General features: G+C 34.4%; 2 protein-coding genes and 1 long non-coding RNA gene across 5 annotated transcripts; all 3 read left to right on the top strand.

Annotated features, from left to right (window-relative positions):
• The first annotated feature begins 4722 nt into the window (after positions 1-4722).
• LOC105762709 (phosphatidylserine decarboxylase proenzyme 2) lies at positions 4723-13332 on the top strand. 2 transcript variants are annotated; one of them, XM_012580555.2, is made up of 21 exons: positions 4727-5087; positions 5196-5275; positions 5560-5584; positions 5848-5907; positions 6011-6079; positions 6160-6252; positions 6336-6386; positions 7013-7096; positions 7361-7452; positions 8425-8580; positions 8699-8783; positions 8935-9046; positions 10229-10329; positions 10559-10606; positions 11492-11638; positions 11940-12035; positions 12144-12218; positions 12435-12527; positions 12678-12764; positions 12855-12905; positions 12988-13332. In XM_012580555.2, exons 1-21 carry the CDS (start codon positions 4893-4895, stop codon positions 13135-13137), a joined length of 1950 nt encoding a protein of 649 aa, XP_012436009.1. In that variant the 5' UTR covers positions 4727-4892; the 3' UTR covers positions 13138-13332. The 2 variants fall into 2 exon arrangements, with proteins under 2 accessions (XP_052480744.1, XP_012436009.1); XM_052624784.1 differs by lacking the exon at positions 11492-11638 and having other exon boundaries at positions 4723-5087.
• Positions 13333-13680: 348 nt separating this feature from the next.
• LOC105762710 (putative clathrin assembly protein At1g03050) lies at positions 13681-18226 on the top strand. Its single transcript, XM_012580556.2, has 3 exons — positions 13681-16065; positions 16150-16815; positions 16923-18226. Exons 2-3 carry the CDS (start codon positions 16170-16172, stop codon positions 18014-18016), a joined length of 1740 nt encoding a protein of 579 aa, XP_012436010.1. The 5' UTR covers positions 13681-16065; positions 16150-16169; the 3' UTR covers positions 18017-18226.
• A 5217-nt stretch (positions 18227-23443) lies between these two features.
• Positions 23444-27414, top strand: LOC105762714 (uncharacterized). 2 transcript variants are annotated; one of them, XR_008192150.1, is made up of 4 exons: positions 23444-23608; positions 24079-24256; positions 24342-24446; positions 27171-27414. It is a non-coding gene; the product is annotated as an uncharacterized LOC105762714 (long non-coding RNA). The 2 variants fall into 2 exon arrangements; XR_001124012.2 differs by lacking the exon at positions 27171-27414 and adding an exon at positions 25378-25675.

Raw genomic sequence — 27414 nt, 5'->3', positions numbered from 1 at the left:
CAGTCGCACGCTTTCCAATTTTTCCAACACGTGCTTTTTCATATATACGTCCATAGAGATTTAATTAAAAATGTTAGTATTTGGTTGTATTTTTTTATTTTTTAATTAATTTTAAAAAAAATTCTTGGGTCTCTATTTTTAAAAAAATAATATTTTACATCAACTCCTTGATTTAACTTATAGAGTTTAAAAAATCTAAACCGAATGCAAACTTTAGGGTTCTAGCTTGGTTCAAGTGCTTGAGAAGAAGTCTACTTCCACTTTTTCCAATCACTTGTTGGTCAAATATATATATACATATATTAATATAAACAATATTTTAGATTGATATTATAGAGATATTGTATTGATTCAAAATTGTACATACATGATAAGTATAATTATATTGATAAATTCAACGGCGAACTGTTAAAATGTAAATCTTATAAAAGTATGTGACTATTACCAATTAACAAAAATAATATTGTCTAAATCCTTCTTTGTTATAATTGATATCGATTAAATATATATTTTTTATTAAAAATCATGTGCATAAAAATTGAAAGGTACTTTAACAAGATTTATCATTAGTGAATACATCAACAAGGTCGACTATTCTAATGCATTAAAAAAATTAGAACATCAAGACAAAAACTATTCTAATAAAGTCCTATACTTGATTGATAAACTTAATTTTACAACAAATAGGATGGGCTTATAATCCTTATCGAGATTAATAGCTTATAATCTACAAGTGAAGTGCAAAAGAAGATTCTAAACACTTTTGATGAGCTCGTCTATGCAAGTAAAGAAGTTAGAGGTCGCTTTTTATGGATTTGCTAGTAGAACCCTATGAGTACTTTCTAGAAACAGGATGTGACGCAAGTCCCTTTAACGCACTGTCTTGTAGAAATTAGAATAACTTTGTGGTACAAAAGTATTGCTTAATATCTTACTTTAATTTTACAAGCTCAAGCCTCAGCCACTTTTGACTATGTGCCAATTAGGGTTGGTCTAGTATTGCTTTTGAACTTCGCTTTTGAACAGTGTTGTAAAAAAATATTTTTGAAAAGTTTAGTTTAAGATTTAGGGCTTGTCTTTGTCTCCCCTGCCATTTCCCCTTGGTTTGAATTTGGGCTTGGAAGACTCAGGCTTGTCTTTCTTCGGGACAAGCTCGACAAATGATTTTGCTATAGTTATAGATTTGGTAAGCTCTTGAACTCTTCGGCGTTAAAACTCTTGCTTCGTCCATAGCTTCAATCCATCCATAAAGGAAAAGAACGCCTCTTTCTCTCCCATATTCGAGATCTGAAGCATGAGTTTATTGAGATCTCGCATATACTCTCTAACTGTGCCTTGTTGCGTAAGCCAACACAACTTTGTTCGAGCTTCATCCTTGACATACTCTAGGTAAAACTGTGCTTTAAACTCCCTTTAGGACTCCTCCCAAGTCTCAATTTCGGTCTTACCACGTCTCATATCTGTGAACTTATGACACCACCACAACAAAGAAACGTCAGTAAAATATATAGCAGCAATATTTACCTTAGTGGTACCATCCATAATGCCTTTGTCACAGAAGTATCACTCCATTCTCCATAGAAAATTGTCCACATCTCTCGCGGACTTTGTCCCCTTGAAATTCTTTGGGCTTGGGAACATCCACGTTGGGCTTGAGTGTCGTAACAAACCCTCAATTGTCCAAAGCAACTTTGCAGATTTTGAGTTCACCCTTGAACTTCGTAATCTTCTCTTTCAAGGTCGTCATCATAGCCTCAATGGCATTATCTCTTCCCGTCAGCTTGTTCTCAACGGAACTGAGAGACTCTCATACATAGTCCCTGAGTTACTCATTCATTGATTGCAACCCATCTGTGAGTCCCTCCTCAACTTCCTTGAGCCTCTCCTTGACGTCCCCCATGGACTCTTCGAGAGTGACTACCCGTCCTTCCAAAATCGACAGTATGTCCCTCGATCGACTAGCTTTTCTAGCCCTCTCACGGGTCTCTTTTGACTCACTCTAATCAACAATTTCTTTAGACATCTTTCAACAGTGCCTTCGAAACTTTAGCTCGGTACCAACTGTCACAGAGCTAGAACTTTAGTCTCGCAATTCATGCGGCCTTAAGCAAATTCTTCACTATAAAAAAGCTTAGGTCAACCTAACTCCCAACAATTGAGGATTCAAATGGAATTCCTCCAAGGCACCAACGAAAAGCAAAGTGGAAGCAAGATAAAAGTTGAAAGAACTCAAAAGATGAACAAAGCCATAGAAAAGCAAGAACACAAGAGAGAATGTTTGAGTGAATGCTCTCAAGAATCCTATTACTCAATGAATGAATTACAATAAGGGGGAGAGACCTCCATTTATAGTTTAGACATGATATTGTAAAGTAAAAAAAATAGTTAAATGATGTTCAAATTCGCTAATATTATGATATTTAATATAAATATATAAAATAATTTATTGTAACTCAGTATGAATATTTTCATATATAAAATATAAATTTTAATAGACAAATAATTGTATACCCAATATAAATATTACATAAAACGCATTAGATTATAATTGAAGGTTAAAAACATCATTTGATTCAAATTTTTTTCCAAAATGCAAAAGTTAGAAATTACAACTTTTGTATTTGGATTTAAAAACACTTTTGACTTTAAAAACACACATTTTTTTACTTTAAAAGTCATGTGTTTAACATTACTTATTTGCTTTAAAAGTGCTTTAGAATTTGATTTCTTTCTAAATTTTGGGCTGCAATTGAAATTTTGTCTTGGAGCTATTGAATTTTAAACTGGTTTGGGCCTTATATTTTTTCTGATTCCGCTTTATTTGATATTATGTTTCTAATGTTTGGGGACATTTAGTTTGTATTTAAATTTTGGGTAAACACTTTAAAATAGGGTTTGTTTTATTTGATCACTCTAAATAATTTTTCAATTTATGGTCCGCTTATTTCACTGCACCTCCTGCTACACCTGAATTCACGCGCTTTTGAAAATTCTAGATGTTTGAACATGATTAATGGAAAACAAAAACCCTCATGCAACAACTTCCCGTAACTTAAATTATTTTAGTATTTTATTTAATTATTAAATTTATGTTTTATCAAATCACCTAAAAATTGATGAAAAAACTAGATAATTTATGTTTAAATATTAATAAGTATATATTTTTTTAAAAATATTAGTGTGATGCTGATTGAGTTTTAACTCGATTGGCATAGGCATTGTTACCAATGCAGGAAAATATGGTTCGAGTGTGTTAAAACACATTATCCTTATTTATGAATAGATATGATAAAACGATTATTAAAAAAAGTATTGACGTGATTAATGAGAAATTAATTCAATTTGCCACGTAATAAGGAAAAACCAAGTCAACATAATAGAGGCAAAATTATAAAATTTAAAAAGAAAATCCTAGTTTATGTAGGTTTTTATTCATCAAGTGTTTTGTATATATAAAACTCTCAAAAGTGTCCCTCTTATTTATTGATTTAAGTAATGTTAATTAAATACAATATTAATGATAATTATGATATAACTAAAATTTACATGTGTTGATTAACATAAATAATGCTTAAATTTTTTCAATAACTAACGTATTTATTGAAGATGTTAATGCTTCAATTCATTTTTATGGGAAAATATGTATGTGCAGAAGTTGTGAAGAGATTCCTATGTTCAGCAATGCGTAAAAACATGCATGGTGAAAATTCCTAACACTTGTAGTTGGCATGCGACTTAAATTTAAGACAAGGGCACCGGAAAAGGGAAATGCTTTGTTGTGGTTTCGTTGTTTGATAGGTTTAATTTGGTTTGCTATTATATATAAAGCAGAATAAATGGAAGATTGGTCTTCAAACTTACGAAGCCAGTTACATGGCCTGCACATGAAAATATCCTTCGTCAGTACGAGTAATTTACATGTTCATATATTTCTGCCGGATTAATATTATTTTTCACGTGTACTTCAGTTAATTTTTCTATATTGTTTTTGTGTAGTATCTTAATTTATTTACTGTTTTCATAATTTATTATTTTGATTCATTCCAAAAATTATTACATATTTTACATAATTTATTTTAGTGATACAATTTATATGTATGAGTTGATTCATCAAGCATACAATTTTGAAATGTTTCAATTATATCCCTAAATTATTTGAGATTATATCAATCGGGGTTTTCTATTATTAAAACAAAATTTAAAAGCAAAACTAAGAACAAAGTAAAATTAAAAAAAATTAAAGCTTCTGTAAAACTTCTTAAAATTTTTACAATTTGACGTGTTATTTAACGATTAAGTTAATAATTGTAGAAATGAGAGTTTAAGGGGTCGGATGCAATTAACTTTATTTGTATTAGTGATGTATATTTTTATTATAAGATATGCATTTATGTTAGAAAGTAGTTGGAAGAAATGATAATAAATTTAATTTTTAAATATTTGGGTTAAGTTTGAATGTTGAAATATTCAAGAAAATTACCATTATAATATTACGTGTTGACGAAAGAACGCAAAAAGCTCTCTTGCTAGGAAAAGATTATTTTTAATGACCTAAAGAGTCGGCTAGACTTACACGTGTTACTTGTTGTCACGTGCGGTAAGGAAAAGACAAGTAGGTCCCTTCTGTAAAGCACTCACCAAATCCACTAACCCTGTTAAACGACGAAGTTTCCTCCCATAATACATTCCACTTTCATTAACAGCGCAGGAGCAGGGCCCGAGATTGAAACGACACCATGAATATCCTCTCCTTCTGACTTAATTTGTCCACTTTATGTGGACACTGGATATTCGACTTTTCTCTTCAAATTCCCATTAAACCCCCCAAAGAGAAAAAAAAAAGCTATACGTCCGAGGAAACGAAACGAAAGAGCTGTTAGAGTTGAGAGAGTATGGGGCACGGGAGCTCAAAGGAGGACGGCTCTTCTTCTTCTTCGGATGAGGATGCTAAACCCTCGCGCATCTCTCGGGTGAAGCAGAGATTGCGTCGTCACCGCCTTCGTCGCCGTCGTGGAAGCGATTCTTCTCATAAAAAACTCTTTGCCGCCGAGGATTTCGCTGGCATTGCTCACCTTACTCTCATTAACGTATTCTGAATTCATCGTCTCCTTATTTACTCTTTACTGTTAGTTTCTTTGATTCTAATTTTTTTTCCGTTTAATTCTCTCTCTCTCTCTCTCTCTCTTTGATCATAGGCGGAGATGAAGTTTAAGGACAAATGGCTGGCATGTGTTTCGTTTGGGGAGCAAACGTTTCGAACAAATGTTTCTAATGAGTTAAGCATTGTAAACTAATTCCTATTACGTATTAAAATAGAGTTTTGCTCTGCTTTTTTTTCTTTTAATTCTTACTCAGTCTTTTGGTCCGACATGCAGTTTAGTCCTTACTTTAGTGCTTATGTTTTTCAATTTTGGATTAACTTTGAGCGAAATTAATTTCTTTTCAATCTGTTGCAGATAGCTTAGATTGTACAAGTTCTTACATTTTTAGGGCTTGACTTCCCATTTCCAGTTTTATGCTTGTTGACTTTTTTTTTTTTTTTTTGGTTTGGTGGTGCAGAACAGACAAGCCTGTTTGGAACTGTGTGAGTACTCCGAACTATAGGCTTATGATTTTATACTTCTTGTAATCTTATTTGATTTGAATAGTTGTTGATTTAGTACCGATTTGTGGAATGAGCTACTGATAGTCCATTGTTAAAATGAAAATGTCTGGCCTTCAGTTTACATTTGCTGCTAGCAGTTGTTCAAAGCTTCTAATCTGTTTTATGAATGTTATAACATGGAATTTATGTTCCCAGTTATTTACTATCTGCTTGTTTCAGCTAACAACTTCATCTCTTGACAGGAGAGGAAACTTCTTTTGGAAAAAACTGGACCTCGTGTTGCCAGAATCTCAGTATTTGAGGTGCGTGCAACAATCTGAAAGTGAATTTTCATTTATTTGACTAAACTACAGTTTCATTTATCATGTCTTGTGCTCAATTTGTCATTATGTCCATTTGGGGCAGACGAACAGATTATCAAAAAATAACCTCATAGGGTACTGTGAGATCAATCTACTTGACTATCTGACACAGGTGAACAGTCTTTCTCATTGAACATCATTATTGTATATTGCTATTCAGGATAACTTTATTGCATAAAACTCTTATTTCAGGATTCAGATTCTGACTTTGGTACATTCGACCTGATTGATCCTGGATCATCTGACAAGGTTGTTGGTTGTGTCTGTATTTCCTGTAATGTTGAGGTGTGCACTATGCAACAAATAATTCTCTAAGTTGATTGGAACTATTGTATTTATTTCTAACATCTAGTTGGAAAAACTGTCAGGACCCAATTGAAACGGAGAAAAATTTTGCAAGACGAATCTTATCAGTTGTGGTGAGTCATATTTAATGATATGTTTTGTGCCACATTTTATTTGTTTATGCATATTACCACAAAAAGAATTTAGGTCTTGATGTTGTCATTGACCTTTATCACCTAGCTATGGGATTGTGTATATGAGAAGTTGCTATAGCATTTCTATGGTGGACTTAGTTGTGCTTAAGATGTGCTATATATTTTCCATAGGTTTTCCTTTTTTAGATTTATTTTGTTGCAATCAGTAGGTTGGGGTGAGGATGGGAAAAGGAAGATGCTACTAATCATAGGATTTCATTAAAGTGTGGCAATATAATACAATGGTAACACCCTTGCCTCTAGATTTTTCTCATTTCCTTTTTGCCATTTCCTATAGTTCTGCTTGTTCTCATTGTGGTATAAGTGTATAGCTAACCATGGCTTTTAAAACAATAAAATAAAATCCCTAATGGTTTCAAGTCAATCTGCTCTGAAGTTCTAATCTAATTCTGGATTCTCTTAAGAATGGTTTTGTTTTCCTGTCATGTGTATGTGTTAAAAATTTTGGAGATATTGCTCTCAGTTCTTATGACAAGATCTTGGACTTTTCATGCAGCTTTCTAGTTCAGTATTAAAGCTTGGCCATTATATGTAATTATTTTCAGGACTACGATGAAGATGGAAGGCTTTCACTCTCTGAGTTTTCTGAGTTAATTAATGCTTTTGGCAATAATCTGGCTGCTAGCAAGGTTTGAGCTCCTGTGGTTTATTAGCATATTGTTTTCTACAAAAAATTCCTCTCCTACCTAAATGCAAGTGATACAGTTCACAGTTTGTTCCTCAAGAAATTTGTCTGCTCTCATTGTTTCAAATTCCTCACCTGTGGTTAAGCCTTGCATAGTTATATATTGAAAATCTTCTGAGTAGGCCATTGAGTCTTAATGATGCAAATTTAGCATTAAGTTCTCATGGAAATTCATTTTCTTGACTTTATCTCTGCACTGGTTTGCTAGAAAGAGGAGCTCTTCAAAGCCGCTGATAAAAATGGGGATGGTGTTGTGAGCCTGGATGAGCTGGCTGAACTTCTTGCTCTTCAACAAGAAACGTAATGTCTCTAGTATAAGTGACATCATGATGATGTTGAGGGATTTTATTTGGCATCATAAACTTTTTTTTTCTTTTATTGTTGCATTTATTTATAAAGTGTGTCATTCATTTCTTGCATTCAGTCGGGAGATTTATGATTTTTACATTTTGTACACTGTTTCTGTTAAGAAAACCTTGAGAAGGTTCCCTAAATTAATACTAATATCCTCTGCCTTTTCAATGTTATTTTGCGTCATGCTGAATCCTTGTAGGTTAAGACATAAGGTGTAAACATCACAATCCTTTTTTTCTTTTTATCTATCTCCATTGAGTTTCCACATTCCTAGGTGTATTGAATAAGTTTCTTCTTAGTTCGAGGCCCAGGTGTCAGAGTTGGTTACCATTCTAAAGCATTACTCTTCTATCTGAACTTGACTTTTCATAGCTGCTTGGTTATCAAGATTCTCACAAACTTGCATGTTATGATTTTTACTTCGATTATGATATCTTTTCATTGTGGGTGGGTTTGTAGTCAGGGTAGTTGGATTTATGAAACATTGTTAATTCAAGTTTCTTAGTTCGAGGTCTGGGTGTAAGAGTTAGTTACCATTCCAAACCTTTACTCTTCTATCTGAACATGACTTTTCATTGCTGCTTGGTAATCAAGATGCTCACAAACTCACATGTTATGGTCTTACTTTGATTATGATGTCCTTTCATTGTGAGTGGATTTGTAGTCAGGGTTGTTGGATTTATGAAACATTGTTAATTCAAGCTCCCACTTTTAAGTAAAATTTTGGACCTCTCCCTTGGTTTGAGTGCTGACCCTAGCTTTCACCTGGCTTCCATGTTATATGATTTATTCGTGGTAGATATAATAGGTTCAGGTTTATACTTCCCAGTAAAACAGTCAAAGCTTAGCGAAATTTCTCCAGAAACATGTTATGAAATTTTACCTGTTGTTTTTGTGTATTATATTACTGTATTGCAGAGAGCCGATAATGAACTGTTGCCCTGTCTGTGGCGAGGTAGTTGAAGGCGGTGATCAGCTGAACTCTCTGATTCATTTGTCTTTGTGTTTTGACGAAGGAACTGGTAACCAGGTCATGACAGGAGGCTTCTTGACTGATAAACAGGCCTCGTATGGGTGAGAATCTTATCCTCCAACTTTGTGATTTTTGTAATATTGTTGTGAAATTTCTTAGTATAATCATTGAACTTCATTACCATGGCTTAAATGGTAGGTTCAAATTGTAAATTTGTAGGTGGATGTTCAAATTAAGCGAGTGGGCCCATTTTTCATCATATAGTTTTGGTTTGAACTCTGGGTCAAGTGCGTCACATATATTGGTAATTTCATTTTAATTCTCTTTTGAAAAAAAAAAAATCTCATTCTTGATCTGCTAGTTTTTGTTGGTTTCTTGGTGCTATTGATTCACATCAGTACTTCCAGAAGATGTTTGTCTTCATGATATCTTTCTTTAACAATTTGTTGCTCTAGGTCTTTGATCGAAAGACAAAGAGGTTGGTAGAAGAATTAATCGATACAAAGATTGTTCTGTCAATGAGAACCATTTACCAGTCAAAAATAGGACTTGGCCTTATGGATAAAGGTATACCTTTATGTATTACACATGCATGTATGTCATGCCTGTTAGGGTTGAAATTCAACTAAACAGTTAATAACAAATAATTAGCCAGGATGGGTTTTCATGTGATAGAATGATAGCTTAGAAAACTGTGCTTATTTGGATCACAAATTCAGACAAAGTATAAGCATTAATCTTGTAGCCCTTATACCCATATTCAATTTTATGTGAGGATATTGCAATGCCTCATTTTCTTTTTTGTGATAATACTTCCAATTCTTTTCTAATATTTGAAGTAAAGAGAGGTCATTCATTGTTTTCTTTCATGGCTTGACACTCGTTTTTTTGCACACAATGAAGGGATGCATCGTATATGATGGTTACCTTTATATTCTTGTACTGTCATTCTTACTCCGTTTCATCCCGTGTTGAGTTTTATCCTTGCCAAAAGCAAGAAGGTAACATGCTTTGCCTCTTAGGGATGGTTATATTAGGGTTGGGATAAGGGCAAGAAAAGTTGAACCTGATCTAGTTTAGAGGAGTCATCTGTTTTCCATGTCATAAAACAATTAATTTATCATCTGTTCTCCAAAAGACTTGATATTTTAACTTTGTGCCATTTAGTTATAGATGTATAAGTTGAGCATAATTCATTTTATTATCCTTCCAATCTAAATTAGGTTTAAATTTAAATAATTTTATGAAATGGCTTAGGTCAAATGTCTGAAACCTAAACTGATGTCTCTAGTTTAGAGGAGTCATCTGTTTTCCATGTCATAAAACAATTAATTTATCATCTGTTTTCCAAAAGACTTAATATTTTAACTTTGTGCCATTTAGTTATAGATGTATAAGTTGAGCATAATTCATTTTATTATCCTTCCAATCTAAATTAGATTTAAATTTAAATAATTTTATGAAACGGCTTAGATCAAATGTCTGAAACCAAAACTAATGTCTCTAGTTTAGAGGAGTCATCTGTTTAACATGTCATAAAACAATTAATTTATCATCTGTTTTCCAAAAGACTTAATATTTTAACTTTGTGCCATTTAGTTATAGATGTATAAGTTGAGCATAATTCATTTTATTATCCTTCCAATCTTAATTAGATTTAAATTTAAATAATTTTATGAAATGGCTTAGATCAAATGTTTGAAACCTAAACTGATGTCTCTAATCTATTGGTGGATCATTTGGATTAAGGTGCAAAGGAAATCTTGCAAAGCATCTCGGAGAGGCAAGGAAGACAGATGAATACAGTTGAATCTGCTAAAGAAATTCCTAAATTTGTAGAATTTTTCAAGGTCTGATACTCTGTGCTATAGAAGAAACCATTGTTCTAAGGTTTTGATCAGGAGCATTTATAAGTTGCTTTGATTGATACTGTTTAAATGATGTATGGTTATAGGCTTATTTGGTTTTTGAGTTTTTCCTTTTCTTCTTGAAATGGACTAGCTAAGCATGAACTTTCTAAAAATCCATGGCTTAGAAGTTTCTGTTATTAGAAGTTAACTATGGACTATGGTATTGTAGGACCAAATCAATATGGCTGAAGTCAAGTATCCTTTGGAGCACTTTAAGGTAAAGGTCCATATCCCCAAAATCTGGTTTCTCTAGCTTTCTTGTTGAGGTAAGCAGTTAAATTCCTGTAGTATTGTTTCTCCCCTAGGACTCTAAGCATCCCCCCTACTGCTTCCCGTAGTTGAGCCTTTGCTCCTTGTGGACTTAAAGCTCAGTGTTGGATAAGTAAAGAAGGGCCACGGGTACTTATGAGTTTATAGATGTGCCTAATCCACGCCGTAAATTCTATATGGCATTGTATTTAAAATGTTTATGAAGAAGCTCAAGTAGAAAGAATAAAGTTGATTCTTCTTATAAATAATGCAATCTAGTCTGGCATTTATTTTCATTCAGTTACCAGGATTTCTTGCTGTTCCAAATTTAAAATACTGAAAGTTATTTAACGAATAAATTTGTTCTTTGAGGCTCTGAATTTTGTCTTTTTCCCCCCCTAATGCACACAAATAATTAAATAATATTACTAAACACAAGACTAATTACCTAGCAAAACTTATGGGCTTATTAGCATGGAGCTTATAAGTTGAGATATTTTAAGGAGGATGTTTGTTCACTCTCCCCCTTTAAAACCAAGCCATTTCCCAATTCAATTCTATGATTGATGAAATTCATACTTGTTCCTTTCTTCAAAGTGATCATAGGTAAAATTGAACACTGCTTGTTCTGTGATAATTGATTATTATCATGCTAGTAATCTCTTTACACTGGACGATCCTTTAGTTAGACTGAAAGAATTGGCACATAACTTGCAAATTTGCTCTTAATTCTAGTTAATTTAGGTTCTATGATCAGTGGCAGCATGGTTTATGATTGCTGGAACTTCTGTCTTTTTTCTTTTTGGCATTTTCTGGTTCTCGGCAACCCCAAACTTACATTTTATTGTGTCAGACATTTAATGAATTTTTCGTGAGAGAGCTAAAACCTGGAGCAAGAACAATAGCTTCCATTGAGCGTCATGATGTTGCAGTATGTGCTGCTGATTGTCGGTTGATGTCTTTTAAGTCAGTAGAAGATAGTCTGCGGTTTTGGGTCAAGGTATTATTTGCACTTCTTCTGCTTCGAATATCTCCCATGTTACAATTTTATTGGTTCTATATAAATATTTCTTGAAAGAGGTTGAGACCCTCGCATAAAACAATCTTATCTCTACCTTTCACCCAATGCAACTAAGCCAACTATCAATTCGTCTTGCACTACTCTACCAAGTGTTCTTTAGCTTTTATTCTTGTTCTTCTTCCTTCTCTCTCCCTCTCTCACTATCTAATTTTCCTCCTTTCTCTCTTCGGAAATGCACTTTCCTAGGAACATGCTTTAATTTTGTATGGGCAATTTTTAGGGTCGAAAGTTTTCAATTCAAGGTCTTCTGGGGAAAGAAGTCTGTTCAAATGCTTTTATTGATGGAAGTTTGGTGATATTCAGGTTGGCCCCACAGGTAGGTGGTGCAAGCTCTTACACTATTTCCATTGTAACATGAAGTTCACTAAATTTTTTTATCAGATTTTATTAATGTTAAACTTGGACTCCTTTACCCTTGGAACAGGACTATCATAGGTTTCATCTTCCAGTTTCTGGCACCATTGGGAAATTTGTAAATATTCCTGGATGCTTATACACAGTAAGTGCAGCCTTTAAGACATCTTGGATTTGGGGATGCTAGGCTTTGTACTCAAGCTCTAATGCCACAAAAGCTTCTTTCCTTGAAGCCAAGATGTTATTGGCATCTTCCCTTACAATTCTATGCATCTTCCCTTACAATTCTATGCATCTTCTTTTTAAAACTAGTGACATTTGTATTATTCTTGATTGTTCACATCTTATTTCCATTTCCTAGGTTAATCCCATTGCTGTCAATAGCAAATATTGTAATGTTTTCACCGAGAATAAACGAGTGGTGACCATTATTTCTACTGCAGAGTTTGGAAAGGTTGGACTCTGCTTTAATTGACTGTGGATCTTTTACTGATATTTTCTTGAAATTCTGGTACAACCCTCAATGCTCTGCATGGCATTGAGGCTTAGATCCATCAACGCTCTCATAACTTCTATCAATAAGGAAATTCTTTCCATGCCGCAGGTGGCATTTGTTGCAATTGGAGCTACTATGGTTGGTAGCATTACTTTTGTGAAGAAGGAAGGTGACTTTGTCAAAAAGGGAGAGGAGGTTAGCACCCCATACATATATATTATTGATGTTTGTCGTTTCGCATAATGCCATCCCTTTTAATAAGCAATTCACTCATTTGATCTGCAGCTTGGATATTTCTCATTCGGGGGGAGCACAGTGATTTGTGTTTTTGAAAAGGTTGGCATCATACTCTTCATATTCATCTATATTACTTTTAACTTTTGATTTTCATCGACGTATATCGTGTGATTGGGTGCAGGGTGCAATAGATATAGATGATGACCTCTTAGCTAACAGTGGAAGATCACTAGAGACGCTAGTCTCTGTTGGAATGACGCTGGGAGTTTCCAAAAAGAAACCTGGGAGCGAAGGGTTGCCAAACTTGGAAAACTGTGTTTTGAGGAATTGAGTTTCGCTTGCCTGATCAGTTGCAAACTATCTTTACTACTTTCATAACTCACTCCGGCGACATTGTTAGTATCGTCTTATTAGTGTTTGACATGATAATTTTAAAGTTTTAGTATATATTTATAGTAAATAGGAATTGTTAATAAATTACTGGTTTAATGGTAATTAACTTGTTTAGGGCTCTGGTACACTTTAACATGAGGTTTTTTTTCTTTCCCCAACTTAAAATATAAATGTGAGCTTAATCCTATAAAATTAGGAAATATTTTTAGTAAAAATATTTAAAAAGTATATTGTTATTTTAAAATGTTAATTTTAGTAAAAAAACATTAAGAATAGTAAGAGATACCATTACAATACAAGAAATGTTTATTATGAAAATATTAATAAAATTCTCGTTAAACTATAAATAATAATATTTTGTTTGGGGTGTGTTTCCTTTTGACGTTATAAAATAACGACGGAATTTTAGTTTTGGTCTTATTTTAGGCTAAAATTTGAAATTTAATTGATGTAATTTAATTTTAACGTCTCTTTATTATTATAAGATCATTAGTATAAATAATTAATATAGTTAATTATTTTAATTAAAAAATAATATCAATTTTTCCTAAAAATACTTCCAACAATTTTCTCTACATAAAGAGTTTGAATGACTGTTTTAAAACCTCATATTCATATTTTCAATTTTACTTTTTTTACATGTCTATCATGTAAAATTTTTTAAGAGGATAACAAAAATGAACCTAAATTTTTAAATAAAAAACAAATCAACCAAGTCGGGCCGCCCCATCTCTCCTCTGTTTTTGGTAGATGACTTGGTATTTTTCTCGAGTGGATTTACAGCAAGGGAGTGTGGTGGAGGATATTCTGGCTCGTTTCAGTTGATGTTCTGGGCACAGGGTTACTAGTCAAAAGACTCAGAAGGCCTTTTCAAGCAATGTCGAGGACAGGGTGACGAATTAGATTAGCAGGCTGCTAGGTGTTAGTAGGTATCTTGGGGTTCCACTGTTTCACACGAGCGTGACTATAGATACTTGTAAGTTTGTTGTGGAGAAGATTAAAAATCGACTAAATGGTTATGAAGTAAGCCTCCTTTCCTTAGCTGGTCGTGTCACTTTGGCTAAGTCGGTTCTTCTGGTCGTACCAAGTTACTGTATGCTATCGACCCTTCTGCTTGTGGGGGTGTGTAGGGAGATTGAACGATTGGTTAGAAGGTTTATTTGGGGTTCCACAACTGCTAAGTAGAAAGTTCAGCTTGTTAACTGGGACTGTTGCTGCCAGCCGTTGGACCATGGTGGGCTTGGCGTGCGATCAGTTCATTATCAGAATTGGGCATTTATCATGAAACTTGGGTACACTTTGGTTGCCCGCCCGGAGGGATTTTTGGTTCGGGTCCTCCGATCAAAGTATAAATTGGTTGAGCGGTGCCCCCATGGACATTGACCAGCGGTGTCGTAGCTTTGTTTAAAGATCCCTTTCTAGAGAATGGAGGGACTTGCGGGAGAACACGATTTGCAACTTAGTGATGGTAAAACCCCGATGTTTTGGAATGACGTTTGGATTAAATTGGGTTCCTTGGTTGGCTACTGCTTGCTGTCCGAACCTAGTTTTCCATTGGCCTCAGTTTTTACGATGGTAACGATTGATGGTGAATGGAATCGGTCAATGTTTGCTGGTGAGCTGCAGCATTCCGTGTTGACGATCATTGCTGGGATTCACTCTCCTAGAGCAGATGCAAGGGTTGACCGGTGGGTGTATGAAAGGTTCGAGACGGATTGTTTCACGGTGGCTAGTAGCTATTGAATCCTGAGGCAACCATGTTGGGAGCCAATCAGTTCAAATTGGAAGCTGGTTTGGTAGCTCCGACTGCCACAGAGAATACGACAATTCTTGTGGTTGTTGGTGCATGATCGCTTGCTTACGAACTCTGAGCGACAACGACGACAAATGACCGATTATGGCTCTTGCTTTATCTGTGGGCAGCATGAGGAAACTGTAGTCCATGTTATTTGAGATTGCCCAGTCCGCGGTCAATTTGGAAACAACATGGGTTTTATACGTCATCAGTGGGCAGCTGGTTATTGGAAAATCTTTGGAATAGTGATGATGTGGTGGTTAATGGTGTCGGCTGGGAGATATGTTTGGTGCTTTTGCAGGGAACATATGGAAGAACCGCAACCGGGTTATTTTTCAACACCTGCATCACTGTGTAGTAGACATAGGGGCCGCTAGCCTGTCTTGGGCTAAGGTTATTGACGAATCCCTTGAAGCTGAGTGACGACTGAGGCAAGTACAGTGAAATGCGCCCCGAAGCGGATGATATAAGCTGAATACATATGGGGGCGTTAGCAGTGTCACAGGTGCAACGGTTGGTGGTGGGTTGATACGAGATTCATCAGGAGGATGGGTGGTCAGTTTCAGTTGCTACATTGGGTTATGCTCGGTCTCACAATTTTTACATTTCAAAATCAGAAAATGTAATTTTTAGAATTTTAGGAAAAAAAAAACCTTAATTTTGGTCTCACAATTGGCTCGTTTTCTATAAAAGAAACAAAAATATAGTTCGCATTAGCCAATTAGGAATGAACATGTGGCTTAATATCTCCCATCGAAAGCTTTTCTTATAATAGAGGAAATAAATGGCAATGCTGGTTTGACAGATATGACTTTTAACGTTTGATTTAAACCTAAAAACAAATAAGAAAAAAGGAAAGGGAAAGATATAGTGAAAGAAGGGAGAGGAAAGTTTCCCAGGAGAAAAAGGAGACCCTATTCTTCAAAGACATATTCCTCGTTTCTCTTACTTCCTTTCTTCTCTGTAATAATCTTTATTCTCCCTTCAACGATCGTTTTGTAATAAAAACGATTGTTGTTGGGGGATTTATTTGACCCTTCATTCATATTCTTACGTCCGACAGCCAACGAGGTGGGATTTCATTCCATGATTCTCTCTCTATCTCAGCATTCATTTCATATAATTCATTGCTTAATGCCAGAATTGTTGTAGCAGGAAGGAATACGAAATTCCCCATGGCCCCAAGCAAGATCAGAAGAGCCATCGGACATGTGAAAGACCAAACCAGCATAAGCCTGGCCAAAGTGGGCAGCAGCAGCTCAGTTTCCGACCTCGAAGTGGCCATTGTCAAGGCAACAAGGCACGAAGAATACCCAGCAGAGGAAAGACACATTCAAGAAATCCTGAGTTTAACCTCCTACTCGCGTGCCCACATCAGCGCCTGTGTCAAAACCCTCTCCAAACGCCTCAACAAGACCCGCAACTGGACCGTCGCCCTCAAAACCCTCATGCTTATCCAACGCCTCCTCTCCGAAGGCGATCCTGCCTATGAACAAGAGATTTTCTTCTCCACTCGCCGCGGGACTCGCATCCTCAACATGTCGGATTTCCGCGATACTTCCCAATCCAATTCCTGGGATTTCTCTGCCTTCGTGCGTACTTACGCGTTGTACCTGGATGAAAGACTTGAATACATGATGGAAGGCAGGTATGGTGGAAGACGAAGCATGTATGGTTACAATGATGAAGATCATGAAGATAACGAGGACCCCTCTGTTGTCCGATCCATACCTATTGCTGAGTTGAAGAACGAGCATTTGTTTTCAAAGTTGTTGCATTTGCAACAGCTTCTCGACCGCTTCTTAGGCTGTCGTCCAATAGGTTTGCCTATATATATACACATCATAATCGAGGAGGCAACCATTATCATTTCTTAAAAAGTAATGATATGTACGTAGTGGTAACTTTTGTTTTTTGAATTGAAACAGGTTCAGCAAAGGGCAACAGGGTGGTCATCGTGGCTCTTCACGCAATAGTTAAAGAAAGTTTCCAAATATATTATGACATAACGGAAATATTAGGGGTTTTAATCGATCGTTTCATGGAGCTTGATATCTCTGATTCCATAAAAATCTACAATATATTCTGCCGCGAAAGAAAACAGTTCGATGACCTCGAAAATTTCTACTCATGGTGCAAGAGCATCGGCATTGCACGATCTTATGATTATCCCGAAATCGAGAAAATCACCCAGAAAAAGCTCGACCTTATCGATGAATTTATCCGCGATAAATCTGCATTGGAACAAGGGAAGAAAATTAGTGATGAATCGGGATTCGTTAAAGAAACAGACTCATGTGAGGAAGCAGAAGATATGAACGCCGTTAAATCGTTGCCAGAACCCGAGCCTGTTGAAAAGGAAGAACCAGAACCTGAGAAAGAAGAGGAAGTAGATAATTCGAAAGCTTTAGTTGTTGAACCAAAGGGTGATCTATTGGACCTCGCAGAGGACGCAATGTCCAGTCAAGATTACGGAGACAAATTGGCGTTGGCGTTGTTTGATGGTTATGCACCAGCCGCCGTTGGTACTCCGTCATCGGGTCCAGGATGGGAAGCTTTCATGGATGATGCTGATTGGGAATCAGCTTTGGTTCAATCAGCGAGCAACTTAACCAAACAAAGAGCGACACTCGGTGGTGGGTTCGACATATTATTGCTTGACAGCATGTACCAACAGGGCAACACCATGGCGGCCATGGCTTCATCGGGTTATGCCGCCAGTGGAAGTACTAGCAGCTTTGCGTTTGGTTCATCAGGAAGACCGGCGATGCTTGCCTTACCGGCACCACCATTATCTAAAAACATAGGAAACACCGTCGTTGATCCGTTCTCGGCGTCTCTGACGGTGGAGCCGCCTTCGTATGTGCAAATGTCAGACATAGAGAAGAAGCAGAGGTTTTTGGTGGAGGAGCAAGCGATGTGGGATCAATACAGGAGGGATGGATTGCGAGGGCATAGTTCGATGTCGAAAGTACACAGTTACCCTTACAGCCCAGGGTACACGCCATGGCATGGTTATTGAAGCTTTGGTTAAATCGACCCATTTAGATTAGTTACCATAGCGGTTATTTAGTGATCTATATTCGGATAACAAAGCAACAATAGCGAAGATGTGAAAATTAAGAGAAAATTGAAGACGTAAAAGTGTACCCTATTCACTCCTTATTTGAATGACATTTTACAAATTTTTAAATACCAATAAAATAATAAGATATCAAATATACTCCAATGTGTTGGGAAAGTGTCTTGATTTCTTCTTTTGCCTCTTCTTGTTTGATAGCTTTTTCCTATATATTATGGCTCGTAAAATGGGGGTGTTGATGTTGGAATGCATCACTGGAGAAGAAGAGGTGGTGGCAATGTTATCCCCTCTAGAGTGATGTGATGGGGGACCTCTTCATCTTCCTTTTACATCCTTTGTTTGTTATTGTTTTGAGAGAGAATAGAAGCACATAGATTTCTTGGTGCATCTTGATTGTTTTTTCCTTTGATTGTAAGAGGAATAAGGCTACAAATCTTGATTGTTTTAGAATCTTGTATTTACTGCGTTTTTCAAGCACTGGTGTTGTATATATTATATATTATTATATTATTTTCACACCAAATTTTTTTTAATATTATTCATAGGATTGAATATATAATTGGTATCCAAACTTATCCACTTCTTCCAGATTGATATTTATGAATTTTTTTTGTCCCAAATTAGTACCCAAACTTTTTTTCCGTTCATTATATTGGTACTTAAGAATAGTGACGTTAATTTTTTGCTAATGTGGTAGCACTGACCAATCGCACGCCGCCACATGCCATCCTATTATGCCTCATTTTTTTTCTTTTTATTTTCCTTCCTCTTTCCTTTTTCTTATTTTTCTATTTCTTTTTCTTTTTCTGGGCCTGCTTCTACACTTCATCTTTCTTCGTCCATCAAAAACTTCCTCCCATCGAAATGCTCATCTCTGCCCACTTGGAACCAGATTACCCAATGCCCCATCTCCATCTGATCTCTGAGAAAACGAAATCAACGACAACTCGAAACCTGATGTAAAGAAGAGCTACAACCAAAAGAAGTGCGAGGCTCGTCATGCCGTCTGTTGGGGCATGGACCTCGCTTCCTTCTCAGCTCCTCAAATCAAACGTCTCCTCAAGTGTAGTGCTTCCTACAAACATATATTCATTAAAAAACATTTTTAAACTTTTCAAGTCCAATGGTATAATATTGAAAGCTAACATCTTTGTTTATTTTAATTTATTTTGCGGCGTGGATGATTAGAGCTTCATCTCTCGAACAAGATGTTTTCGATGCTTTAATGTTGGTTAAGGTACTTAAGGAAGTTTTATAATTCTAAAGCTTTAATGTTTTCGGCGTGGATGATTAGTGCAAGTTTTATAATTCTGAAGCTTCTTAGTTTCGTTGGAAAATATGTTATTGTAGACAAGGTATTTATTTTTTGGTTGCAGAGACTAGGGCTTGATATGTAACGACCCGGTTTCCAGTGGTATCAGAAATTATGGTTCTGAAATGACATTTTCGTAAATTGTGTTAATAGATATTAATTTTTAATATTTATGAGACTATTATGGAAATATATTAAAGTTTGGTTTAGTAATTTTGCTTAATTGATAGTAAATTAAGGTACAAGTGTAATGATTCTAAAGTTAGTGGAGTTGGAAATTACGATTTTGAGACCCCGTTTCCATAAATAATATTTACAAAGTTAGTAAAAAGATTAATTAAAGTTTGGTCCATTAATTTTGTCATTTGAATAGCTAATTAAGATACAAGGACTAAATCGTAAAAAAAATGCAAAAGTTGATTGCTATTGATTTTTTTATTAACTAAAAGGCTTATATAATAATGGTTCAAGGCTTAAAGTGGCAATTAGCCATCTTTTTATAATAGTGGAGGGTTGGTATGAGATTTTAGGGGCTTTTTTACCCAACTAACCTAAAATAAATAAATAATTACAAAATTACCCTATTCGAAAAACTATGATGGAAATAACCTAAAATCTACAGTGCCAGATGGTGTCGGCCATCTCACCGCCGACACCACCCTCCACAGTCCCCTAATCATGCCTTAACAATTGCCCCATTAACAATTGCCCCATTCAATAAAAGATGATTTTTTTGTGTCGACACTGTAATAATCGGCACATGTATGTATTTTTTTGAAATACCTTTAAAAAATATATGTATTCTACGATTTAAAAAGAAAAAATAATATTTTAATAGGTGCCGACGTTGAAGTGGCCAATATCGGTTCAAAATTAAAGAAAATAATTTTTTATTTTGTGGTGTCAATGTTGAAGTGGCCGACACCGATTCAAAATAATAATAAAAAGGTGGATTGAGAAGGAAGAGAGCTACACTTCGATTGTGTCAATTGACTTGAGGGACGTCGGCGATGACTGACTACATAGTGGAGTGAAGGCGACTAGGATAAATAGAGAAGAAAAAATAGGAGTAAAGAATGAAAAATGAAAAATAAAAATGAAACCAAAGCCCAACTGTGACCATTATTGAGGAGAGAGAAGATATGAGATGAAAGTTCAAGAAAAGATAAAATCTCTTACAGTTACCAATGAAATTAAAATAATTAAAAATTAAAATTAATGATATCATACCTACAAGCATCCTTTTAAATATGAGATATTAATTAAAATAAATCAATTTGGAATTAGAGAGGGGAGTAAATGTGCTCATGGGCCGGGCCGGGCCCATAAAAATTTTGGCCCGAGTCCTAGGCCTGGGTCCAGCCCGAAATATGGGCTTAAAATTTTGCCCAGGCCTGGCAGGAAAAATCATAAAGGCCTACCGCCCATTTTTTAATAAATACCAAAAATTTATTTTAAAAATTAAAAAAGTATTTTAAAAATATTTTAAAATTAAAAAATAATTAAAAAAAGTATTTTAAAATTAAAAAAATTAAAAAATAAATATATTTATTATATCGGGTAGGCCCGGCCAAAAAGTGGTGTCAGCCCAGCCTGATTTTCTAAAGGCCTCATTTTTTGCCCAAGCCCATATTTCGGCCTATATTTTACCCAAACCCTCCTATATTTTGGGCGGGTCGTCGGGCTGGGCCAGGCCGCCCGGCCCATGAGCACCTCTAGAAGGGAGCTAACATCTAGGTTTAAATGCTAAGGGGTTTAAAATGTATTGAATGATTTTTTTTTTATTTTTAAAAAATATTTAATTGAATGTTAAATATGAATTATTTAATAAAGAATACCGAGTTCTAATAAAAAAATTTTAAAAAAATTACTTAAATATAAAAATTGTTTGGTGGGTCATTAATGTTAAAACTTGTTATTTCATTGGTAATTGTAAGAGATTTTCTCTTTTTTTGAACTTTCATCTCATGTCTTCTCTCTCCTCAATAACGGTCACAGATGAGTTTTGGTTTTATTTTTATTTTCTATTAGGTAAATTACAGCAACAGTCATTCAATTTTTAGGTAGCTGATAAAATAATCATTCATGTTTCACTTTAGTTACTTAACTTTTGAAAATTAACACATCAGTTCTTTTAACCATTTTTCGTGACAGACGTAACGAAAACGTGATATGGTATTTAATAGTGGGCTAGCTGTCATTTAAACAATCCCATTTAAGAGCACTGGGCAGTAGAAAAAGAAGTGAAAAAAATGGAGAAGAAGAAGAAGCGAAAATGGAAGGATCTTCGTACCAGCGATTCCTAGGGGTTGAAATTCGGGAAGTCAAAGACGACGACTACGCTTCCACGACACCGACATCTTCATGGCCAACACCCTCCACCGCATCATGATTGTCGAGGTTCCCACCATAGCCATTGACCTCGTCGAAATTGAAGTTAACTCTTCTGTCCTCAACGACAAGTTCATCGCCTATTGACTCGATCTAATCCCTCTCACTAGCCAATGTGCCATGTCTGGTCTATATTAACCTTCTTCTTGGAAAAAGGTTAATTGCATTCATGGGTTGTTTTTGCTTGAAGAAAGTTAGAAACAAATCTGGGTGTAAAGATTCATTTTCTTTGCACCATTTTCTTTGAATTTAGCATATATTTCTTAGAAGTTTTTATTTTTTTTTGTTTAAACAGAAGAAATTCCAGCATGCAATTTTTACAAACTGCAACAAGCAAAATCTTTTTGCAGATAAAGGGAGTAAGAAAATGCTAACGTTATGGAAAAACTTGTGTTGATTAATCATTGAAACCTTTTATGCTACCACAATTTTTCCTGCTATTATATGTGCTTGAACTGTCAATTTTCTCATTCAGTTGAAGCATAAGGAAAGTGAAACATAAGGAGGAAAAATAGTGGAGAAGGAAAAGCCGAAGCATAAGGAGGATAAGGGAGAGAAACAAAAGAGAAGGTTAAGGAAAAACAGAGGATAGTGAAATTGGAGAAATGAAGAATAAAGAAGAGAAAATGAGAAGATGCACAAAGATGAAGAAGATGATGAGAACACAGAGAAAAAAAAGAAGAAAAAAGACAAGGAGGTGGAGATAAAGAGAGAAGGAAAACACGAGGATACAGAGGTGGTAAAAGAAGATAAAGAGAAGAAGAAGAAGATGAAAAAGAAAAGAAGCATAAGGAAAAAGAGGTTGAAGGAGAAGAAGATGAAGAGAAAGATGAGAAGAAAAAGAAGAAAAACACAAGGAAGAAAAAAAGTAAAACCCAATCATCCATTAACCTTGTGACAGAAAATATGTTAATGGGTGACTGATTTGTTAATTTTAAAAAGTTGAGTGACTGAATTGAAATTTGGGTGGTTGTTTTGTCATCTACCCCTAAAGTTGAGTGATTGTTAGTGTAATTTATCTTTTTTTTATATTTTATTATTTACTTCTCTTTTTCCTTCTCCAATTGACCTAGCCGCCGCCTTCACTCATTATGTAGTTAGCCATCGCCGACTTCTCTCAAGCCAACTGACACAATTGAAGTGAAGTTCTTTTCCTCCTGAATCCATTTTTTTTATTTTGAACCGATGTCGGCCACTTCAACACCGGCACTAAAAAATCAAATTTTTTTTAAGATTTTGAATCGGTGCCGGCCACCGGCACCTATTAAAAAATATATATTTGAAAATCATAAAATACTCATATTTTTCAAAGGTAATTCAATAAAATACATATATGGGTGCTGGCCATTACAGTGCTAACACAAAAAAAAACATTTTTTAGTGGACGGGGCAATCATTAAGGCATGATTAGGGATTATGGAGGGTAGTGCCAGCGGTGAGATGGTCGGCGTCGCCCGAAACTATAGATTTTAGTTTATTTCCGTTATAATTTTTCAAATAGAATCATTTTTGTAAATATTTTTTTTTTGAGGTTAGTTGGATAAAAAAAAAGCTGATTTTAGTTGAAAAAGATATTCAAATTTTAATTAATTAATTAATTAATATTATATATTAAAACATAATAAAAGTTACAACTTCCACTTTCTTTCTTTTTCTCTCCGCCGTTTGGAAAGGAAAAAAAAATTGCAGGAAAGAACCCTTGGTTGTTTTCGTTGTTTTTGGGAAGAACCTCTCATGAAGGATAGTTACGAATAGGAGAGGAGAAGAGGAGACAGATTGTGAGGGAAAGGAGCTTGCTTGAAGATGGGTATGATTTGGAGAGAATTCGGGTAAGCCCTTAAGGTCTATATTTTCTACTTGATATCTCATTGGTTGCGAGTTTACATGAATGTTTAGTTGTTCCATCCTTAATTATGTTGGCATGTACTTAGTAGATTGGATTCCACGTTATTAAATAATTTTACGATCAGACTTTGATCTTTATAGTCTAGTTGGTTGATAGTTTGTATGTTCTTAGATGCATGTAAATGAAACTCCTAATTATATAAGTATAATTGAGGAATATATATTCGTTTGATTTAGTTAAATTAATTGTATAATTTAGTGGTGAATTATTCACAATCGCTTCAACAACGATTGTAATACACTGTAGTTCAGGCTCAACAATCGGGTCGAGTTTAGCGTGTTACATTATGTATAGCGTAACTCAAGTTTTGATTTGAAGACTTATTTTAGGCTTAAATTAATTACACGTACATGTATATTCTCTTACTATTTGTGCTATTTCTTTTACATGCAGGAGTCACAGGAGTTTGTTAACACTGCAAATAGATGGTTTGATGGGTCGATCAGCAATGACGTATTTTCAGTTAGCAGTGTTTTAACATACTCTCGCGAAGCCGTCTGACCCAGGGGAAATTAAAACACCAACATCATTTATATATATATATATACGAACGCATATTGGCATATGAAAGGTCTGGCAAGCACAGTGCAGATAATTTTTTCGCTGTTAAAAAAAAGAAAAGATTTTCATTACTTTGTTTTTTGTTGTATCCCTAGATTTTTCAAGGTTTTCAGTGTTCCACGGCGGTGTTTTTGCGACGACGGTGATCTGTTTTCAAGCTTCCTACCAAAGTTTCCACTATGAATCTTCGTCTTTATAAGGTATTCTATATGTGTGTATGTGTGTTTACTCTGTTTGGCTTTAACGAGGAAATGAAGGAAAAGGAAGATGTCGATACATGATATATATGTGCTTACTCTGTTTGGCTTCAATGAGAAAGTGAAGGAAAACGAAATGGAAAACGTCAATGCATGATATGTGTGTGTTTCTTGCTCTGTTTGGCTTTGACGCATCATTCCTATTATTATTTTTATGAACACTGACGTTTCTGTTTAATATTTCTATTATATTAATGGACAATCGAAAACCACATATTCACTGAATGAAAGCTTTTTATATCAAACCAATAATTAGACATTTTTAATTTATTTAAAATTCTACATGCGTAATCCACTTTAATAACATGAAGTATGACACTAATGTAAGTTTAACCTCTTGTATATATTTGCTCTGTTCATTGAAAAGTCCTCTAGTTTACTTAATTTGGCTGTTCAATGCTTGTTAATGAAAAGACAATTGAATTTAAGTTTGTACCTGCTTCATTTTCTTTACCATGCTCAGCCTGTATATGATTTATTTGCTGAAGATGTGTTTCTAAGAAACTGAGGCCTAGAAATGGTTTCAAAAGTTTCTTTTATGCTTTGCTTTTATTATAATAAAACACTTCACTTTCTTTAGAAGAGTGACCTTCTGAAATCTGTTAATGCTTTAATTTTTAATATAGGGTTTTACTTGCTAAAGTTTCCCATGGAATTATTAGACTTTGAGTTAGGTACTTGTGTTGTAAATAAGGACTATCTTTAGTGAGTGGTCATGGATTCGTGCTCTTATGGGTGGCAAATTTTGAGATGCTACGGAATCCATTTGGCGCACTTAGTGCATCATAGCAGCACATACTTTCTAGTTGTTTACAAACTTAAAAGATGTGTCTTTGTTTATTTCTTGATGTGCATGTTTGTTCATCCATGGAAGGGTATCTTTGCCAATATTCCAACAACATTGCAAGATGGAAAACATGTAGGGGAAAGTGGAAGGAAATTGAGGGAGGATTTGGCAAAAAGTTATGTAACGACTCGAAAGTCAGTGGAGTCGGAAACGGTCTGATAGAATTAGTGAATATTATTTATTAATATTTACAAAAGTATTACAGTATTATTGAGATTTGGTTTAATAAAATTAATTATTTGTAAAGTTATATAAGGTACAACTGTATCGGTTCTAAAGTCGATAGTTTTGAAAATTAAGGTATCGGAACCTTGTTTTCCATAAATCGAACTTGTAAATATTTTTATTAAATATTTACAATTTAAATTAGATCTGAATCAAACTTTGGTTAAGAAATTTTATCGAATTAGTGCTAAAATTTAGCAAGAGTCAAAAGTTGAATTATAATTAAATCGTAAAGTAAATCATAGTTAAGGGACTTATTAGGAAATTAAACCGTTAGTTAAATGGAAGTGGACGGCAATTGAGAAATTTTATTAGGAAAATGTTATAAAAATTATTTATTAAAACATAAGTTAAAAATTAAAAATTAAAAGTATAATATATGTAAAGTGGAAAGAAAGAGAGATGAAATTTTCTTCATTTCGTTCTTTGGCCGATCCATTAGAGAAGGAGAGAAGAAGCTAAGTGCATGGGGATTCATTTTTCAAGCTTAAAATTGGTTAGTGCAATTTAGTCATTTTCTTATAATTTTTATGTTTTTGGAATTTTGGTACCTCGAACTAACTAAAATATGTTCTATTTTTCGGTACAGCTTAAGATTGAAGATGTTATCATTGTTGATTAGTTAAAGTTTTAAGGACTAATTTGATAGATTTTTAGTTTAGAAGTGAAAAATAACTAAATTGTAAAGTTAATAGTTGATTTTGAGCAATAAGGATTAAATTACGAAAATTTTGAAATTGAGAGGTAGAAATGAAAAATAGGAAGTTAAATTTAGCTTAGAGTGAAATTGGTATAAAAATTCAGGATTAATTGTGGAAGTTATGTTAGTTCCGGTTTTAGGGACTAAATTGATTAAAATGTAAAAGTTGCATTAATTAGGAATGGAATGTGAAAGTGTATGTATATTGATGAAATATGTTGTTTATTTTATTCCGTAGCTAATGACGACCCAAAATCCTCAAAAAAGAAGGGAAAAACAAAGTCGTTAATAAATAGCTCGAAATTTACGATTTATATTTCTATAACCTGAACAACTTCAATTGCTACACTTATGAATTGTATTGCATGAGAAGTTCATAAGGTAAGCTATAAATGATAAAAAGAGTTGAATTGGTCCAATTCAAATTTATTATTTGCGATGAGGATTAAAGTGAATAGTTTTAGAAATATCGTATAGTAATATAAATATGAAATTGAATCTATTTTGAGATGTGATATATATAAATATAATTGCGTATATGTATATAAGTATGAGGGATGAAATAATGATATGGAATTGAGACATTGATTATAAATGAAATTGAATAGAGGATCTTTGGAGTTAAGTCCTAAATGTGTATATAATATTGATGTGATAAAATTATTTTGATTGTTATAAGTAAAATGTATATGTGTTACAATTATGTTAGATAGATTTATTATAGTAAATCAATTGTAATATTAAATGGTGCATTATGATTTGTAGCTTTCAATATTAATTTGCATTAGATATTGTTGTTAAGTCATGTATTACATAATTTATATTATAATTTAATATTGCATATAGAAATACCACTAAGTTATACTCAGCGTACGTTTGTTTCTCTCAAGCGCAGGTTAGATACCTAGTAGTTCTATCATCGATTCAACATCTAACGACGATCCCAAACTCAAATATGGTGAACAGTCTTTTTGTTTGGTTTTGGCATGTACCTAAGTTGTGATATTCTAGTTTTGGTCATTTTGTATCTTGATGGTCTTTAATGGTATGTAATTAAATACATGTGTATTGGAAATGGTCAATTTGCTGATAGCTTGGAAGAGTTTTACTTTGGGTTAATTGCTTAATATTGTCATGAA

The sequence above is a fragment of the Gossypium raimondii genome, chromosome 12 (genome assembly GCF_025698545.1).
Source record: "Gossypium raimondii isolate GPD5lz chromosome 12, ASM2569854v1, whole genome shotgun sequence".
Taxonomy (NCBI): Eukaryota; Viridiplantae; Streptophyta; class Magnoliopsida; order Malvales; family Malvaceae; genus Gossypium; species Gossypium raimondii.
The sequence above is the reverse complement of the archived record's forward strand: the minus strand, read 5'-3'. Positions and strand labels throughout refer to the sequence as shown.

What these genes read in the sequence shown, in the direction of transcription:
- LOC105762710 (XM_012580556.2), top strand. Translation starts at nt 16,170, where the DNA reads ATGGCCCCAAGCAAGATCAGAAGAGCCATCGGACATGTGAAAGACCAA. An exon ending in CTTAGGCTGTCGTCCAATAG is followed by an intron (nt 16,816 to 16,922) that starts GTTTGCCTATAT and finishes GAATTGAAACAG; the next exon opens with GTTCAGCAAAGGGCAACAGG.
- LOC105762709 (XM_012580555.2), top strand. Translation starts at nt 4,893, where the DNA reads ATGGGGCACGGGAGCTCAAAGGAGGACGGCTCTTCTTCTTCTTCGGAT. An exon ending in GATAAACAGGCCTCGTATGG is followed by an intron (nt 8,581 to 8,698) that starts GTGAGAATCTTA and finishes GTAAATTTGTAG; the next exon opens with GTGGATGTTCAAATTAAGCG. An exon ending in TATTCAGGTTGGCCCCACAG is followed by an intron (nt 12,036 to 12,143) that starts GTAGGTGGTGCA and finishes CCCTTGGAACAG; the next exon opens with GACTATCATAGGTTTCATCT.